At 43.4% G+C, this 18631-nt stretch overlaps 1 protein-coding gene across 1 annotated transcript; it reads right to left on the reverse strand.

Moving 5' to 3' along the window:
* Nucleotides 1-2128: 2128 nt before the first annotated feature.
* Nucleotides 2129-7594, reverse strand: LOC140225327 (uncharacterized). Its single transcript, XM_072303856.1, has 5 exons — nucleotides 7391-7594; nucleotides 6633-6755; nucleotides 6206-6352; nucleotides 5340-5615; nucleotides 2129-4585 (listed from the first exon to the last, which is right to left on the reverse strand). The coding sequence occupies exons 1-5, from the start codon at nucleotides 7541-7543 to the stop codon at nucleotides 2129-2131; spliced, it is 3156 nt and encodes a 1051-aa protein (XP_072159957.1). The 5' UTR covers nucleotides 7544-7594.
* Between the last annotated feature and the right edge of the window lie 11037 nt (nucleotides 7595-18631).

Genomic DNA, 18631 nt, shown 5'->3' on the forward strand with positions numbered 1-18631 from the left:
ACCATTTTACCAACCTCAGCCTTAATAACAATAAAACAGAACTTTTAAACGACTCAAGACTAACAATCGAGCAGAGGTACTTTGACATATGAAACATATCTACTTAAAAACTATTTCATAACGGCGAAAAAAAACCCATCAGTCTTAATAACAGTGAAAGAGGACTTTCAAACATCTCAAGACTAACAATAGAGCGGAGGTGTTTTGAAAAAAAAATAATTATTTAAAAACTATTTTAACGTATTTACATGACAGCGCACCAATAAAAGGTAGGAATCACTCTTGATTACAGTGAAAGAGGACTTTTAAACGTCTCAAGACTAATAAAACAACAGAGGTACTTCGACATATGAAACAAACTTAGAAGCTATTTTAACGTATTTACATGACAGCGCACCAATGAAAGGAAGGAATCACTCTTGATCACAGTAAAAGAGGACTTTTAAACGATTCAAGACTAATAAAACAACAGAGGTACTTTGACAAATGAAACAAACTTAGAAATTATTTTAACGTATTTACATGACAGCGCACCAATGAAAGGAAGGAATCACTCTTGCTCACAGTAAAAGAGGACTTTTAAACGATTCAAGACTAATAAAACAACAGAGGTACTTTGACAAATGAAACAAACTTAGAAAACTATTTTAAACGTATTTACATGACAGGCGCACCAATGAAAGGAAGGAATCACTCTTGATCACAGTAAAAGAGGACTTTTAAACGATTCAAGACTAATAAAACAACAGAGGTACTTTGACAAATGAAACAAACTTAGAAACTATTTTAACGTATTTACATGACAGCGCACCAATGAAAGGAAGGAATCACTCTTGATCACAGTAAAAGAGGACTTTTAAACGATTCAAGACTAATAAAACAACAGAGGTACTTTGACAAATGAAACAAACTTAGAAACTATTTTAACGTATTTACATGACAGCGCACCAATGGAAGGAAGGAATCACTCTTGATCACAGTAAAAGAGGACTTTTAAACGATTCAAGACTAATGAAACAACAGAGGTACTTTGACAAATTAAACATACTTAAAAACTATTTCAACGTAATTACATGACAGCGCACCGAAAGGAAAAAAAAAATCAGTCTTACTAACAGTAAAAGAGAACTTTTAAACGACTCAAGACTAACAATTGAGCGGAGGTACTTTGACAAATGAAATTTAGGTAAATAATTAAAAATTATTTCAACGTATTTACATGACAGCGCACCAAAAAAAAAGGCAGTCTTATTAACAGTAAAAGAGGACTTTTAAATGACTAAAGACTAACAATTGGGCGGAGGTACTTTGACAAATGAAACGTAGGTAATTATTTCAACGTATTTACATGACAGCGCACCAAAAAAAGAAAGAATCAGTCTTAATAACAGTAAAAGGGGACTTTTAAATGACTTAAGATTAATAGTGGCGCAGAGGTACTTTGACATATGAAACATACTGAAGAACTATTTCAACGTATTTACATGACAATAAAAACAAAGGAGAAGTCATCAGTCTTAATAATCAGTAATGCAGGAATTTTAAACAACTCAAGACTAGTAATAGATCAGACTTTGACAAATAATTAGTATATAAAAAATATTTCAACTTATTTACAAAGCAGTGCACCCAAAAAAGGAGGAATAAGTCTTAATCAAAGTAAAATAGGACTTTTACACGATTTAAGACTAATAATACTGGAGTGCTTGAAAACTATTTTACTACATTTACATGGCAAAGCACCGAAAAAACAGAAAAAAAAACGATCCGTCTTCATTTGCCGAGATCTTTGATTGTGGTTGTAAAAAAATTTATATAGGAAGAATGAGAGTTTTGACTCAAGTTTATAAGATCTAGGTTTAACTCTGAGAGAGAACTTTCAAACAATCAAGGTAGATTAAATTCCTTGTGTCAAGAATAATTGTGAAATATTATTGAACAATGCACCAAAAATACCTATCTCGATTCGATGAAGAATTTTTATGAACATGTGCAAGACTGGTAATTTATGAACTGGGACAAGGTTAGCAATAGCTGTGGTAACAAATGAACTTAGATTGTAGCATCAAGAAAATGCTAGTGGCAAAAAGTCATGAGATTCAAAGTGCCTGATATGAGGACAGCAACATTAGTCTTTCGGGAGAATATAGTTATTATTCAGTATTTTACACATTTTCAGGGTTTGAGAGGCAGTAGCACGACTGCGTCCCCCTTTACGTTTCTTCCTTACTTCTGTATTTATTTTACGGTTGGTTATTCGTAGCAGGAAGTTAAACCTAGATCTTATAAACTTGTGACAAAACTCTCTGAAGAAACGACAATCGCACAACGGCTCTCCGCAACTGCTTATGCACTCCTGAATAATGTGGTCCATGATGTTCAATGAAAATTTTGTTAGGGTTTTCATTTCCCTGCGGCAAATTATTTCTAGTTTTTGGCCGACGACAAAAAGAGGCATTGGAGTATAATGAAGGCCACCCTTGTCACGACAAGCTGTGTAAATGCTCTCATGCAGAGGCAGGTCTCCCCTGAAGTATGGACAGTTGCTGCAGGCAAACTTCTTCAAGCGTGAAATCATGTGTCCAACAGCATCAGATAGAGCCTGTTCCTCCAAGGGCTCCAAAGTTTCTGATGGTGGGTGAACAGGAAAATTCAACTCTTTTGACAGCTCCTTGTAAATTACTTCTTCTTCATTTGTGGTTTCCTTGTTACTGTCACTGGCAATATTCACTGTTCCTTGAAACTGCAGTTGTTTCTTGCTCTTCTTTTCTTCATCTCCAGATTTTACTTCTCCCGGAACTTTAGCTCGCTTAGCTTTCAATTCATCATCTAATAATGATCGTCTCTTCAGGGCCTGTTTATTTCGTTTAATAGGTGACTTTAAAATGTCCAGATGGTGTTTGTCTCCATCATTTGCATAATTTGACTTTTTAACATCTTTTGTGAATTGCGAAAAGCACAAAAGTCTAACTGCCCTGAGAGCTTGTAAGGCAGATGGACATATAGAACCTTTACACCGAATAACAGAGAAAATATTCTCAACTCCATCTTGCAAGGTCCTTGAGCCTAAGAAGCAATCTATTTGTCTTGTAAAGAGTAATTTCTCGCTTAAAGAGAGGAAACTGAAGTTGGTTAAAATTATGCCAGCTTGAAACGGTTTCCATTTATTATCGGAAGTTCTCAGGCCTCGAAAAATGTCACTGACATGGCTGATTATTCGCTTCTTATGGGGAAAGTTCTTCCTGTTGATGGAATCTTGGAACCTCCTTGATGACATGATGCCATACCATTCACTGATTTTTTTAATGAACCAGATGGTTGTCCTTGCCTCTTCAGAGATGAGGTTGCGGATGACAGCGGTTTCTAGGGCAGCAGCTACTTCAAGCGAGAAAATTGAGGTGGCTAAGCCTACCCTCATTTTTTCATAATGTGAAGGCGATAATAAGTCGGTTGTCAGGTAAGGGGCTAATTGAAACACTGACTCTTCCTCACTCCGGACATCAATAAATTCATAAAGCCACTTGTGGGAGACAGGGGCATTTGGTAAATTGAATTTCCTCAGTAACTCAGGAGGTAGGTTAAAATCATGTTTCAAGAAGCCTGTTTTTAAATTCTTCAACAAGTGTGCAGCATCCGCAAAAAAATAGAACTCATCATTAGGCCTTGTTGGGTGCGGGATAGAAAATTTCTCTGAGACATACTTTCCATTTTTTTGGTTTTCCGGTTTTCTGGTTTGGTTTTCTTGGTTATTTGACTGCTGTTGTTGTTCAGATCCTTTGCTGCTTGTCTCCTGGTTAGCTTTGTCTCTTTTCTTTTTTTTCCCGATTTTCTTCTCCTTCCTCCTGCCTGCAGTTATTATTCCCGCCTCTTTCCAAACAGCACGATTTGAAGAGCCCATATCATTAACTTGACCATGCGCATAGTAGTCTGCTCCCTCGATGGATTTAATTCCTTCCAAGACAAAATTCCAAACCTCAGAGGGGGGCGGAGCAGCTGCAGTTGTAAGATGCCAGCCAATAACTTGCTTCCACTTCGTTGTGATCCCACGCGCTACAAGAAGCAACAATTTGCAGGCAACTTTACTTTTGTCTCCAAGGGTTGCGTAGCCTATATTTTCCTTCTGCCCTTGGTCGTAATCTATCCTCTCTGTTATTTCCATTTCATCTATGGAAAGAAAGCATTGCCTTTCAGATTTCTTCATTGTAGCTGCTTTTTGCTTCAGCAAAAAAATTATTTTGCTTGAGATTCCACATTTTAAAGGGAGCTTTTGAACCCGCTCACACAGAGTTGAGTAGGCCATTAATGGATAACCTTGGCTCCTTAAAAATTCATAGCCAGTCTTACCACATGCAAAACGGACCTGCAAGCATTTTTTCACCGTCTCCTTTGACCACTTTGAGACCTTTTTCCCTGCTAACCGTTGAATTTCATCCTGATTAAAGTTGCTGGTTGTCGCCTTTAATCTAGTTATTTCTGTCTTCAGCCGGTAATTTTCTCTGGTGACCGTACTTTTTTCCCTCTCAAGTTGCTCAATTCTTTCACTCAGTTGGTCTACGGTAAGCCCATTTAAATGATCCGCCGATGCCTGTCAAGAAACCAAAAACACACTAAGTATTATTCTGGAGCAACAACATAATGTTAAAATTTACTGACTTAAGATGACTTGAAATTTTCGCCATATTACATCACTTACGATAAGCTTCTCGGACGTTCCAATACACTTGGTCACTATAGAACAAAAGAGAGACATGACATTCAAAGATGCAAGGTCCTAATTTTCTCATCAATCGAGCTTGTCAGATTAAATTTTTCCTAGTTTCGCTAAGTTCTTCGACCCAAATGACAGGGATTTACTCTGAAACACCCCCCCCCCCCCCCCCACAGGTGAAATCTTGTTAAAGTAAGTGGAACTTTCAGCTCCATGTAGGGGTAACTTGAATGGCAAATTTGAAAGAGAACACATATCCATCTGGCATTGCTCAAATTGTGCACTTTTCTGTCTGTTTCTCTACCTTATTCTTTTTTACCCTCTTTTTCTGCCTAGAGTTTACTTCTTTTGTTTATGGTAATGTCGGTGAAATTTGTGAAAAATTAAAAGAATTTTCAGTGGTGTAAAGGATTCGACAAATTGCACAATCTTTGTGGTAAGAGACATGGACAAGACCGTAGTCAAGTTTTCGGTCAAGATGGACATGTGTGTTTTTTCAAATTAGCCATTCAATTTTCATAAAGTTTCAAAAATGAGCTTTGCATTTTGGTACATCAGACGTTCATTAATTTTACTGCAATAAAGAAACTATTAGGTATTGTAGGATTTTACCAAATAAGGAAATACTTACACAGACATTCATGTGTTCAGGACCAACAGAAACACGAATTGCCCCGTCAGGACTGGAGGTTTCTTCAGTAGCATTATCAACAATTATCTGTTCAGTTCCATTATCAACAATTATCTCTTCAGCACCATCATCAACAATTATCTCTTCAGCACCATTATCAACAATCATCTCTTCAGTTTCATCATCAAAAATCGTATCTTCAGTACCATAATTAAAAATCACCTCTTCATTTACATCATCCAAAACCATACCTGCTTCGGCTTCAAAACATTCTTCCTGCAACAAAGAGGGAAAAATGATTGACAGATATAGTTTCGTCACACATACGGCTCTATGTACCCACAATATATATTTACTAGGGGGCTCTGCTCCTCGCTGCTATGCGGCCCAACCTCCGAGGGTGCTTCGCGCTGGACACTCATGGGTGAAAAGCATAAACTGAAGAACAGCGGGCTCAGCTACAGTCAATATCTGTTGATAGCAACAAGAATCATGAAAATAGACAAACTAAAGGCCCAGTAGATACAAGAACGAACTGGGACAAGAAATAAAGATTTGAGGGGTCAGACAGCTAATAGTAATGATAATTGATGCAACAACTCCTCTTTGAGTCTGCACGGCTACTCATGTTACGTAGCATAAATTTCGACAACCACAAGAATACTGATGAGGCAGATAAATTTAACTTGTACATACACTGGTAGTGCAGTTCTATCAATATTCAATCATTGTTTGGCACAGGCTTACTTAATCAGTTACGGGGCATCGTCATGTGAAGAAATTTTTTCTCACACGGACCACCACCATTTCTTGACTTGGGCTCATTTGACTCGTTTACTTTAAAATTATTATGATGGTAGACTTACGATGGAATTAATATCAAGAACTAGCGCTTGTTGTTCGCCACCACTCTCTTGTACTTCTTCATTGATTGCCGTCAATATAGAACATAGCTCTGCTTCACCGATTTCCTCATGCTGCACTTCCCTTGTCTCTTTGACTAGATACTTATCCTGCAAAGCAATAGAAGAAACATAACAATTTTCATTTTTCATGAATTTCTGATACAGAACCCCTGACGTTGTCTACTAGAGAGATATGAGGTTCTTTTCTTTACAGCTAGTAGCAACAGCTCACTCAATCACTTTAACTTATCGCAAATTTACCTATTCCTTCAACATAAAATTGGACCTGGATCATTAATAAGTAATAAGTTAGACGGGGGGAAAATCATGGAAAAATGCTTATCTGTGAAGAAATGGTCAATTAAACCATGAGATTAAAAATACTCACCAAGGTTGGCTCATCCAAAGATTCACATTGATTTATCGTGTGAGTGGGGAACACAAGAGGAACAGCATCTGGCCGCAACCGACTTTCATTGATATCATCATACTGGCTTTTAGGGAAGTGGCACTGTGAAAGAGTAAGAAAGGAAAAATGTCACTCATAGAAATAAACAAAGCAAACATTTACCCCAAATGCAGGGACAGTCTAAGAACATCTTGCGACAGCTAAATGCCCCCAGGAGAGATATACAATGTATAGCGAACAGGGAGAGCGTCAATAGACAGCCAAATTTTTTGTACATGGAGAGGAGCAAATTAGATATTCTAATCTTAACTTCTTTCAGACAAATTGAATTCAAAAATGGAAGGACTTTACTAGACATTCATTGAAATGAAGAGTTCCTGACTGGAAATGAGAAGTAACCATGTAAGAAATCTTTTCTTTATAATGTAGCAAAGGATTGGCCAAAAGCTGGCAACACTAGAGATTCTTGTTCGCATTGCGTAAATATAACATTACATGAAGTGATCGGCTGTGCATGAAGTACAGCAACAAATTCATAGACTCTCCTCAATGGAAAGCACATTTGATAAACTTACAATAGTATGCATCAGACGCAAAATTACAATCATGTACTGATAATCTGATTCCGAATCAAGTTCACGAATGCTTGTGATGGCTCAGAGATAAAACCAGTTGCAGTTCGATTGTCTGGATTAAACAGAGGCAGAGTATGAAAAGGAAATATTAAGCATACTTACGGCACAAATGCGATGGAAACTTTTCCGCGTGAAATTTTTCCTCCGAAGCATTTGTTCCCACACTTTCGCTCTCACCTCATTTACAGGAAATCTTTTTAATTTGCAATTCTTGGCATTATGCGAGCATTGCACTGCGCAGCACGTAGCAGGCATGGTACATATAGATTAAAAAAATAATTCAGAAACAGTTATTACATGACTAGATAAAATATTTAAACGAACACTTCAACAAAACTTCAACACATGGCACATGAATATGATAACAAGGAAACATAACCTCAAACCTTCAGTCGTATGACAAGATGGCGTCGCATTGGGTTACCTGCCATAAGAAGTGAGGATCTGGAGTACCCACTCTAGGAGCGAGAAGCAAAGCAATAAGCACTGGAGTTCGAGGTTACCCTAGGTGTGATGACCACCACCGAACCATGGACCAAGAAAATAAATGAGGACCCCCAACTCCGGTTAGCGCTGACATCAGCGCTCCCTGGCAGAGGGTGTAGTGAACTAAACCGACGATTGGGTCTTCCTGTTTATATTTCCATGCACCACCTTTTTAGGCTTATCACTCAGTGCCTGCTCAGTGCTCATAGAAGTTTCTAGATCCTCGTATCCTCGTGGTCGCCCTGCAGGTTTGAAGAGTTTTAAGTGTGAAAAGTTTCTCATTTTTATTTCAATCTTCGTCAGTCTTCGGGTACATAAACTGGTAATAATGTGAAGTGTTTTTTCTAACCGTTTTACTCAGCAGCAACTGCTGTTGAGAAAGCCAAAGGAAGTGTGTGTGTAGTGTGCAGCAGGAATCAGGATTGTACTTTTGGCCGAAGGCGCAAGTGAAATCTTTTGATTGAGAAATAGTGTTGTACTGATAAAAATCAACTGAGTGTCACAAAATCAAAGATACTTGACTTCAAGCATTACCTTTAATTTGATTATTAGCAAGTCTCTTTGATTCTGCGTCAGAAGTTGACTGAATCATCTTTGCTCGTGTTATGATAAGATACTTCAAATCAAAGTCTTTCGCATTGACCTCTGCAGAAGGTATGTATCTATACTATTTCATTAGTTTGCGAAAGTAAAATGTATCAAAGTATCCAAACAAATAAATATATCATAGATAAACAAAGAACATTGCATGGAATAACATACTATAGAGGTACGATCGTGGACCGCGTGCGTTAGTTCACCGCACCCTCTGCCAGGTTCGCTACGAGCGCGCGTTAACGGTTTTTAACACAGGTTAGCATAGGGAGTTGGGAGTCCTTATTTATTCTCTTGGTCCATGACCGAACCCCACCAATCAACACCCGTTTCCGGGCTCACAAAAGGGCTTTTTTTTTATGCGGATCGCAGTGGATCGCGGTGGATCGCGGTGAACATCGGTATTTTTTTATTCCGTTCCTCAGCGTGATCCAAGCGTTCCAGGTGGATCAGGGTGGAACGCTGGATCGCTCTTCCGAGGTGGGGCGAGCTCTGATCCACTGTGATCCTAACCTAATGCGAGGAAGTTGCCGTCCCCAAAGAATCAAAACAATAACAAATCGAACCAAATTCCAAGTTCGGATTTTTTTATCACTTGGAACACTTGGATCGGTCCGGATCGCTCAGGATTCCGATCCAGAGCGTTCCACTCCGATCCACCCTGATCCGCGATAAAAAAAAAGCCCTTAAGCTCTTACTCTGTCTTAGCCGACATCGGTTGGTCCAGTGGTTACGCAACTGATCACAGACCTAGATGTCCCGGGTTCGAATCCCGGCCTCGGTGGCAAGATTTGATGGTCTCAGATCTTGTCACCGTGGAGTGGCATGGATGTTTCTCTTCGTTTCTTCCTTCGTTTCTTCCTTTGTACTTCCGTTTCTACTGTTGTTGTAATCTTCCCATCATTTAGCGGTGGCTGTTTGTCCACACGACTAAGGCCAATGAACTATACCTAGAGTGCGCAAGCTCTCAAAAAAAAAGAAAAAAAAAAGGAAAAAAAAAAAAAAAAAACACTCTTTCCTCGAATCGAATGGAGTCCATTGTCGTGCCTATTGTCCTTTTTTTGGTCAATAAAAAGTCTTTCGTTCACCCAAGTCATCTTGTTGTCTTATCTTCCCAGTCCGGGAACATCACAAGGCCTTGTCTCCACTAGCCGTTTAACGAGATTTATCCCAGAGAAAAATTCCTCTTATGAAGTTGGGAAAAATATTGAGTTAATCTTGAGTTAATCAATATTTTTCCCAGTACCAAGTATGGTACTTGTACCCCTAGGACCCACTGAGAGAAGAAGAAGAAGTGAAAACAAATTGTGCGATATTATATTCGTTTTTTTTTTTTTTTTTTTTTTTTTTTTTTTTTTTTTAGGTGGGGAAGGTAAGATGGAGGGCGAGGGCGGACGAAAAAATTGTGGACTCTTTTTTTTCTTTTTTTTTTTTTTTTCCTTGTTTTTTAAGGTAGTCGTTATTATGTGTCTATGGTGTCATCACTCGAGTTGGACGTGGCCTTAGAGTGGTCCGGCATGACGTAGCGGGTGCGTGGTGGACGCCGGAGTAGCGCGCGGGTGGCGGGAGAGGTGTAAGTAGGTTTTCGGGGGGGTTGAAAAAGTGAATTTTTCATTTTTTTTCAGTTTGCGGAGGGCTAAGTATGAGGTAGTGAAAGGTTTTCGGGGAAGGCTTGCCGCGGCATTCGCGATACACGGGCGCTAAGTGGGCGCGGACGCGGGCGTAGGTGGGGAAGGTAAGATGGAGGGCGAGGGCGGAGGAAAAATTTTGTGGACTCTTTTTTTTTTTTAAGATATTTTTTTTAAGCGAATTTTTCATTTTTTTTCAGTTTGCGGAGGGCTAAGTATGAGGTAGTGAAAGGTTTTCGGGGAAGGCTTGCCGCGGCATTCGCGATACACGGGCGCTAAGTGGGCGCGGGGCGCTAGGTGGGCGCGGGCGCTAGGTGGGGAAGGTAAGATGGAGGGCGAGGGCGGAGGAAAAATTTTGTGGACTTTTTTTTTTTTTTTAGATATTTTTTTTTTAAGCGAATTTTTCATTTTTTTTCAGTTTGCGGAGGGCTAAGTATGAGGTAGTGAAAGGTTTTCGGGGAAGGCTTGCCGCGGCATTCGCGATACACGGGCGCTAAGTGGGCGCGGGCGCTAGGTGGGGAAGGTAAGATGGAGGGCGAGGGCGGAGGAAAAATTTTGTGTGGGATTTTTTTTTTTTTTTTTTTTTTTTAGATATTTTTTTTTAAGCGAATTTTTCATTTTTTTTCAGTTTGCGGAGGGCTAAGTATGAGGTAGTGAAAGGTTTTCGGGGAAGGCTTGCCGCGGCATTCGCGATACACGGGCGCTAAGTGGGCGCGGGCGCTAGGTGGGCGTGTGTGCTAGGTGGGGAAGGTAAGATGGAGGGCGAGGGCGGAGGAAAAATTTTGTGGACTCTTTTTTTTTTTTTTTTTTTTTTTTTTTTCTTTTTTTTAAGATAGTCGTTATTATGTGTATGTGGGGTCATCACTCGAGTTGGACGTAGCCTTAGAGTGGTCCTGAGTGACGTAGCGGGTGCGTGGTGGACGCCGGAGCAGCGCGCGGGTGGCGGGAGAGGTGTAAGTAGGTTTTCGGGGGGGTTGAAAAAGTGAATTTTTCATTTTTTTTCAGTTTGCGGAGGGCTAGTATGAGGTAGTGAAAGGTTTTCGGGGAAGGCTTGCCGCGGCATTCGCGATACACGGGCGCTAAGTGGGCGCGGGTAGGCGGGCGCTAGGTGGGGAAGGTAAGATGGAGGGCGAGGGCGGAGGAAAAATTTTGTGGACTCTTTTTTTTTTTAAATATTTTTTTTAAGCGAATTTTTCATTTTTTTCAGTTTGCGGAGGGCTAGTATGAGGTAGTGAAAGGTTTTCGGGGAAGGCTTGCCGCGGCATTCGCGATACACGGGCGCTAAGTGGGCGCGGAGCGGGCGCTAGGTGGGGAAGGTAAGATGGAGGGCGAGGGCGGAGGAAAAATTTGTGTGGGACTTTTTTTTTTTTTTTTTTTAAGATATTTTTTTTAAGCGAATTTTTCATTTTTTTCAGTTTGCGGAGGGCTAAGTATGAGGTAGTGAAAGGTTTTCGGGGAAGGCTTGCCGCGGCATTCGCGATACACGGGCGCTAAGTGGGCGCGAGCGCTAGGTGGGCGCGGGCGCTAGGTGGGGAAGGTAAGATGGAGGGCGAGGGCGGAGGAAAAATTTGTGGACTCTTTCTTTTTTTTTTTTTTAAGATAGTTTATTTGTTTGGGGTCTCACTCGAGTGGAGCCTTAGAGTGGTCCGGAGGGACGTAGCGGGTGCGTGGTGGACGCCGGAGTAGCGCGAGGGTGGCGGGAGAGGTGTAAGTAGGTTTTCGGGGGGTTGGAAAAGTGAATTTTTAATTTTTTTCCAGTTTGCGGAGGGCTAAGTATGAGGTTGTGAAAGGTTTTCGGGGAAGGCTTGCCGCGGCATTCGCGATACACGGGCGCGAAGTGGGCGCGGGCGGTAGGTGGGCGCGGGCGCTAGGTGGGGAAGGTAAGATGGAGGGCGAGGGCGGAGGAAAAATTTTGTAGACTCTTTTTTTTTTTTAAGATATTTTTTTTAAGCTAATTTTTCATTTTTTTTCAGTTTGCGGAGGGCTAAGTATGAGGTAGTGAAAGGTTTTCGGGGAAGGCTTGCCGCGGCATTCGCGATACACGGGCGCTAAGTGGGCGCGGGCGGGCGCTAGGTGGGGAAGGTAAGATGGAGGGCGAGGGCGGAGGAAAAATTTTGTGAACTCTTTTTTTTTTTTAAGATTTTTTTTTCAAGCGAATTTTTCATTTTTTTCAGTTTGCGGAGGGCTAAGTATGAGGTAGTGAAAGGTTTTCGGGGAAGGCTTGCCGCGGCATTCGCGATACACGGGCGCGAAGTGGGCACGGGCGCTAGGTGGGCGCGGGCAATAGGTGGGAAAGGTAAGATGGACGGCGAGGGCGGAGGAAAAATTTTGTGGACTCTTTTTTTTTTTTTTTAAGATATTTTTTTTTAAGCGAATTTTTCATTTTTTTTCAGTTTGCGGAGGGCTGAGTATGAGGTAGTGAAAGGTTTTCGGGGAAGGCTTGCCGCGGCATTCGCGATACACGGGCGCTAAGTGGGCGCGCGGGCGCTAGGTGGCGGGGCGTAGGTGGAAGGAGAGAGGGCGAGGGCGGAGGAAAAATTTGTGGACTTTTTTTTTTTTAAGATATTTTTTTTAAGCGAATTTTTCATTTTTTTCAGTTTGCGGAGGGCTGAGTATGAGGTAGTGAAAGGTTTTCGGGGAAGGCTTGCCGCGGCATTCGCGATACACGGGCGCTAAGTGGGCGCGGAGCGGGCGCTAGGTGGGGAAGGTAAGATGGAGGGCGAGGGCGGAGGAAAAATTTTGTGGACTCTTTTTTTTTTTTTTTAAGATATTTTTTTTTAAGCGAATTTTTCATTTTTTTCAGTTTGCGGAGGGCTGAGTATGAGGTAGTGAAAGGTTTTCGGGGAAGGCTTGCCGCGGCATTCGCGATACACGGGCGCTAAGTGGGCGCGAGCGCTAGGTGGGCGCGGGCGTAGGGGCGGGGCTAGGTGGGGAAGGTAAGATGGAGGGCGAGGGCGGAGGAAAAATTTGTGGACTCTTTTTTTTTTTTAAGATATTTTTTTTAAGCGAATTTTTCATTTTTTTCAGTTTGCGGAGGGCTAAGTATGAGGTAGTGAAAGGTTTTCGGGGAAGGCTTGCCGCGGCATTCGCGATACAGGGGCGCTAAGTGGGCGCGGGCGCTAGGTGGGCGCGGGCGCTAGGTGGGGAAGGTAAGATGGAGGGCGAGGGCGGAGGAAAAATTTTGTGGACTCTTTTTTTTTTTTAAGATATTTTTTTTTAAGCGAATTTTTCATTTTTTTTCAGTTTGCGGAGGGCTAAGTATGAGGTAGTGAAAGGTTTTCGGGGAAGGCTTGCCGCGGCATTCGCGATACACGGGCGCTAAGTGGGCGCGGGCGCGGGCGCTAGGTGGGGAAGGTAAGATGGAGGGCGAGGGCGGAGGAAAAATTTTGTGGACTTTTTTTTTTTTTTTAAGATATTTTTTTTAAGCGAATTTTTCATTTTTTTTCAGTTTGCGGAGGGCTAAGTATGAGGTAGTGAAAGGTTTTCGGGGAAGGCTTGCCGCGGCATTTGCGATACACGGGCGCTAAGTGGGCGCGGGCGCTAGGTGGGGAAGGTAAGATGGAGGGCGAGGGCGGAGGAAAAATTTTGTGTGGAATTTTTTTTTTTTTTTTTAAGATATTTTTTTTAAGCGAATTTTTCATTTTTTTCAGTTTGCGGAGGGCTAAGTATGAGGTAGTGAAAGGTTTTCGGGGAAGGCTTGCCGCGGCATTCGCGATACACGGGCGCTAAGTGGGCGCGGCGCTAGGTGGGCGCGGGCGCTAGGTGGGGAAGGTAAGATGGAGGGCGAGGGCGGAGGAAAAATTTTGTGGACTCTTTTTTTTTTTTTTTTTTTTTTTTTTTTTTTTTTTTTAAGATAGCGTTATTATGTGTATGTGGGGTCTCCTCGAGTTGCGTAGCCTAAGTGGCGCTGAGTGCGTAGCGGGTGCGTGGTGGACGCCGGAGCAGCGCGCGGGTGGCGGAGAGAGTGTAAGTAGGTTTTTGGGGGTTGAAAAGTGAATTTTTCATTTTTTTTCAGTTTGCGGAGGGCTAAGTATGAGGTAGTGAAAGGTTTTCGGGGAAGGCTTGCCGCGGCATTCGCGATACACGGGCGCTAAGTGGGCGCGGGGCGGGCGCTAGGTGGGGAAGGTAAGATGGAGGGCGAGGGCGGAGGAAAAATTTTGTGGACTCTTTTTTTTTTTAGATATTTTTTTTAAGCGAATTTTTCATTTTTTTTCAGTTTGCGGAGGGCTAAGTATGAGGTAGTGAAAGGTTTTCGGGGAAGGCTTGCCGCGGCATTCGCGATACACGGGCGCTAAGTGGGCGCTGGGCGGGCGCTAGGTGGGGAAGGTAAGATGGAGGGCGAGGGCGGAGGAAAAATTTTGTGGGATCTTTTTTTTTTTTTTTTTTTTTTTAGATTTTTTTTAAGCGAATTTTTCATTTTTTTTCAGTTTGCGGAGGGCTAAGTATGAGGTAGTGAAAGGTTTTCGGGGAAGGCTTGCCGCGGCATTCGCGATACACGGGCGCTAAGTGGGCGCGGGCGCTAGGTGGCGGGGCGTAGGTGGGGAAGGTAAGATGGAGGGCGAGGGTGGAGGAAAAATTTTGTGGACTCTTTTTTTTTTTTTTTTTTTTTTAGATTTTTCTTTTTTTAAGCGAGTGTATAGGTAGTGGGTATCATCGAGTTGGACGTAGCGCTTAGACGGGTCCTGAGTGACGACGGGCGTAGGTGGGACGCGGAGCAGGGCGCGGGTGGCGGGAGAGGTGTAAGTAGGTTTTAGGGGGGTTGAAAAAGCGAATTTTTCATTTTTTTTCAGTTTGCGGAGGGCTGAGTATGAGGTAGTGAAAGGTTTTCGGGGAAGGCTTGCCGCGGCATTCGCGATACACGGGCGCTAAGTGGGCGCGGAGGCGGGCGCTAGGTGGGGAAGGTAAGATGGAGGGCGAGGGCGGAGGAAAAATTTTGTGGACTCTTTTTTTTTTTTTAAGATATTTTTTTTTAAGCGAATTTTTCATTTTTTTCAGTTTGCGGAGGGCTGAGTATGAGGTAGTGAAAGGTTTTCGGGGAAGGCTTGCCGCGGCATTCGCGATACACGGGCGCTAAGTGGGCGCGGGCGCTAGGTGGGCGCGGGCGCTAGGTGGGGAAGGTAAGATGGAGGGCGAGGGCGGAGGAAAAATTTTGTGGACTCTTTTTTTTTTTTTAAGATATTTTTTTTAAGCGAATTTTTCATTTTTTTCAGTTTGCGGAGGGCTAAGTATGAGGTAGTGAAAGGTTTTCGGGGAAGGCTTGCCGCGGCATTCGCGATACACGGGCGCTAAGTGGGCGCGGGCGCTAGGTGGGCGCGGGCGCTAGGTGGGGAAGGTAAGATGGAGGGCGAGGGCGGAGGAAAAATTTTTTGGACTTTTTTTTTTTTCTTTAGATATTTTTTTTTAAGCGAATTTTTCATTTTTTTTCAGTTTGCGGAGGGCTATGTATGAGGTAGTGAAAGGTTTTCGGGGAAGGCTTGCCGCGGCATTCGCGATACACGGGCGCTAAGTGGGCGCGGGCGCTAGGTGGGGAAGGTAAGATGGAGGGCGAGGGCGGAGGAAAAATTTTGTGGACTTTTTTTTTTTTTTAAGATATTTTTTTTAAGCGAATTTTTCATTTTTTTTCAGTTTGCGGAGGGCTAAGTATGAGGTAGTGAAAGGTTTTCGGGGAAGGCTTGCCGCGGCATTCGCGATACACGGGCGCTAAGTGGGCGCGGGCGCTAGGTGGGGAAGGTAAGATGGAGGGCGAGGGCGGAGGAAAAATTTTGTGGACTCTTTTTTTTTTTTTTTTAAGATATTTTTTTTTAAGCGAATTTTTCATTTTTTTCAGTTTGCGGAGGGCTGAGTATGAGGTAGTGAAAGGTTTTCGGGGAAGGCTTGCCGCGGCATTCGCGATACACGGGCGCTAAGTGGGCGCGGGCGCTAGGTGGGCGCGGGCGCTAGGTGGGAAGGTAAGATGGAGGGCGAGGGCGGAGGAAAAATTTTGTGGACTCTTTTTTTTTTTTTTAAGATATTTTTTTTAAGCGAATTTTTCATTTTTTTCAGTTTGCGGAGGGCTAAGTATGAGGTAGTGAAAGGTTTTCGGGGAAGGCTTGCCGCGGCATTCGCGATACACGGGCGCTAAGTGGGCGCGCGGGCGCTAGGTGGGCGCGGGCGCTAGGTGGGGAAGGTAAGATGGAGGGCGAGGGCGGAGGAAAAATTTTGTGGACTCTTTTTTTTTTTTTAAGATATTTTTTTTAAGCGAATTTTTCATTTTTTTTCAGTTTGCGGAGGGCTAAGTATGAGGTAGTGAAAGGTTTTCGGGGAAGGCTTGCCGCGGCATTCGCGATACACGGGCGCTAAGTGGGCGCGGGCGCTAGGTGGGGAAGGTAAGATGGAGGGCGAGGGCGGAGGAAAAATTTTGTGGACTTTTTTTTTTTTTTTAAGATATTTTTTTTAAGCGAATTTTTCATTTTTTTTCAGTTTGCGGAGGGCTAAGTATGAGGTAGTGAAAGGTTTTCGGGGAAGGCTTGCCGCGGCATTCGCGATACACGGGCGCTAAGTGGGCGCGGGGCGGGCGCTAGGTGGGGAAGGTAAGATGGAGGGCGAGGGCGGAGGAAAAATTTGTGTGGACTCTTTTTTTTTTTTTTTTTTAAGATATTTTTTTTAAGCGAATTTTTCATTTTTTTTCAGTTTGCGGAGGGCTAAGTATGAGGTAGTGAAAGGTTTTCGGGGAAGGCTTGCCGCGGCATTCGCGATACACGGGCGCTAAGTGGGCGCGGGCGCTAGGTGGGCGCGGGCGTAGGTGGGGAAGGTAAGATGGAGGGCGAGGGCGGAGGAAAAATTTTGTGGACTCTTTTTTTTTTTTTTTTTTTTTTTTTGTTTTTCTTTTTTTAAGATAGTCTATTATGGTAGTGGGTTATCGAGTTGGCGTAGCCTTAGAGTGGTCCTGAGTGACGTAGCGGGTGCGTGGTGGACGCGGAGCAGGCGCGGGTGGGGGAGAGGTGTAGTAGGATTTTTGGTTTTTGAAAAAGCGAATTTTTCATTTTTTTTCAGTTTGCGGAGGGCTGAGTATGAGGTAGTGAAAGGTTTTCGGGGAAGGCTTGCCGCGGCATTCGCGATACACGGGCGCTAAGTGGGCGCGGGGCGCGGGCGCTAGGTGGGGAAGGTAAGATGGAGGGCGAGGGCGGAGGAAAAATTTTGTGGACTCTTTTTTTTTTTAAGATATTTTTGTTTTAAGCGAATTTTTCATTTTTTTCAGTTTGCGGAGGGCTAAGTATGAGGTAGTGAAAGGTTTTCGGGGAAGGCTTGCCGCGGCATTCGCGATACACGGGCGCTAAGTGGGCGGCTGGGGCGGGCGCTAGGTGGGGAAGGTAAGATGGAGGGCGAGGGCGGAGGAAAAATTTGTGTGGGATTTTTTTTTTTTTTTTTTTTTAAGATATTTTTTTTAAGCGAATTTTTCATTTTTTTCAGTTTGCGGAGGGCTAAGTATGAGGTAGTGAAAGGTTTTCGGGGAAGGCTTGCCGCGGCATTCGCGATACACGGGCGCTAAGTGGGCGCGGGCGCTAGGTGGGCGGGGCGCTAGGTGGGGAAGGTAAGATGGAGGGCGAGGGCGGAGGAAAAATTTTGTGGACTCTTTTTTTTTTTAGATATTTTTTTTTTTTTCATTTTTTTTCAGTTAGCGGAGGCTAGTATGAGGTAGTGAAGGTTTCGAGTTGGACGAGCCTTAGCAGTGGCGCTGAGTGCGAGCGGGCGCTAGGTGGACGCGGAGGCAGGGCGAGGTGGGGAGAAGTGTAAGTGGATTTTCAGGGTTGTTGAAAAAGTGAATTTTTCATTTTTTTCAGTTTGCGGAGGGCTAAGTATGAGGTAGTGAAAGGTTTTCGGGGAAGGCTTGCCGCGGCATTCGCGATACACGGGCGCTAAGTGGGCGCGGGCGCTAGGTGGGGAAGGTAAGATGGAGGGCGAGGGCGGAGGAAAAATTTTGTGGACTCTTTTTTTTTTTTTTTTAAGATATTTTTTTTAAGCGAATTTTTCATTTTTTTCAGTTTGCGGAGGGCTGAGTATGAGGTAGTGAAAGGTTTTCGGGGAAGGCTTGCCGCGGCATTCGCGATACACGGCGCTAAGTGGCGCAGCGCTAGGTGGGCGCGGGCGTAGGTGGGCGGGCGTAGGTGGGGAAGGTAAGATGGAGGGCGAGGGCGGAGGAAAAATTTGTGGACTCTTTTTTTTTTTTTAAGATATTTTTTTTAAGCGAATTTTTCATTTTTTTCAGTTTGCGGAGGGCTAAGTATGAGGTAGTGAAAGGTTTTCGGGGAAGGCTTGCCGCGGCATTCGCGATACACGGGCGCTAAGTGGGCGCGGGCGCTAGGTGGGCGCGGGCGCTAGGTGGGGAAGGTAAGATGGAGGGCGAGGGCGGAGGAAAAATTTTGTGGACTCTTTTTTTTTTTTAAGATATTTTTTTTTAAGCGAATTTTTCATTTTTTTTCAGTTTGCGGAGGGCTAAGTATGAGGTAGTGAAAGGTTTTCGGGGAAGGCTTGCCGCGGCATTCGCGATACACGGGCGCTAAGTGGGCGCGGGCGCTAGGTGGGGAAGGTAAGATGGAGGGCGAGGGCGGAGGAAAAATTTTGTGGACTTTTTTTTTTTTTTTTAAGATATTTTTTT

The sequence above is a fragment of the Bemisia tabaci genome, chromosome 8, assembly GCF_918797505.1.
Source record: "Bemisia tabaci chromosome 8, PGI_BMITA_v3".
NCBI lineage: Eukaryota > Metazoa > Arthropoda > Insecta > Hemiptera > Aleyrodidae > Bemisia > Bemisia tabaci.

Bases quoted from the DNA above. Each gene is read 5' to 3' on its own strand.
- LOC140225327 (XM_072303856.1), bottom strand. From the start codon at position 7,543: ATGCCTGCTACGTGCTGCGCAGTGCAATGCTCGCATAATGCCAAGAAT. The intron at 6,353-6,632 runs GTGAGTATTTTT...ATTGCTTTGCAG, and splicing joins CTTTGGATGAGCCAACCTTG to GATAAGTATCTAGTCAAAGA. The intron at 4,586-5,339 runs GTAAGTATTTCC...GTTTCTTGACAG, and splicing joins CTGAACACATGAATGTCTGT to GCATCGGCGGATCATTTAAA.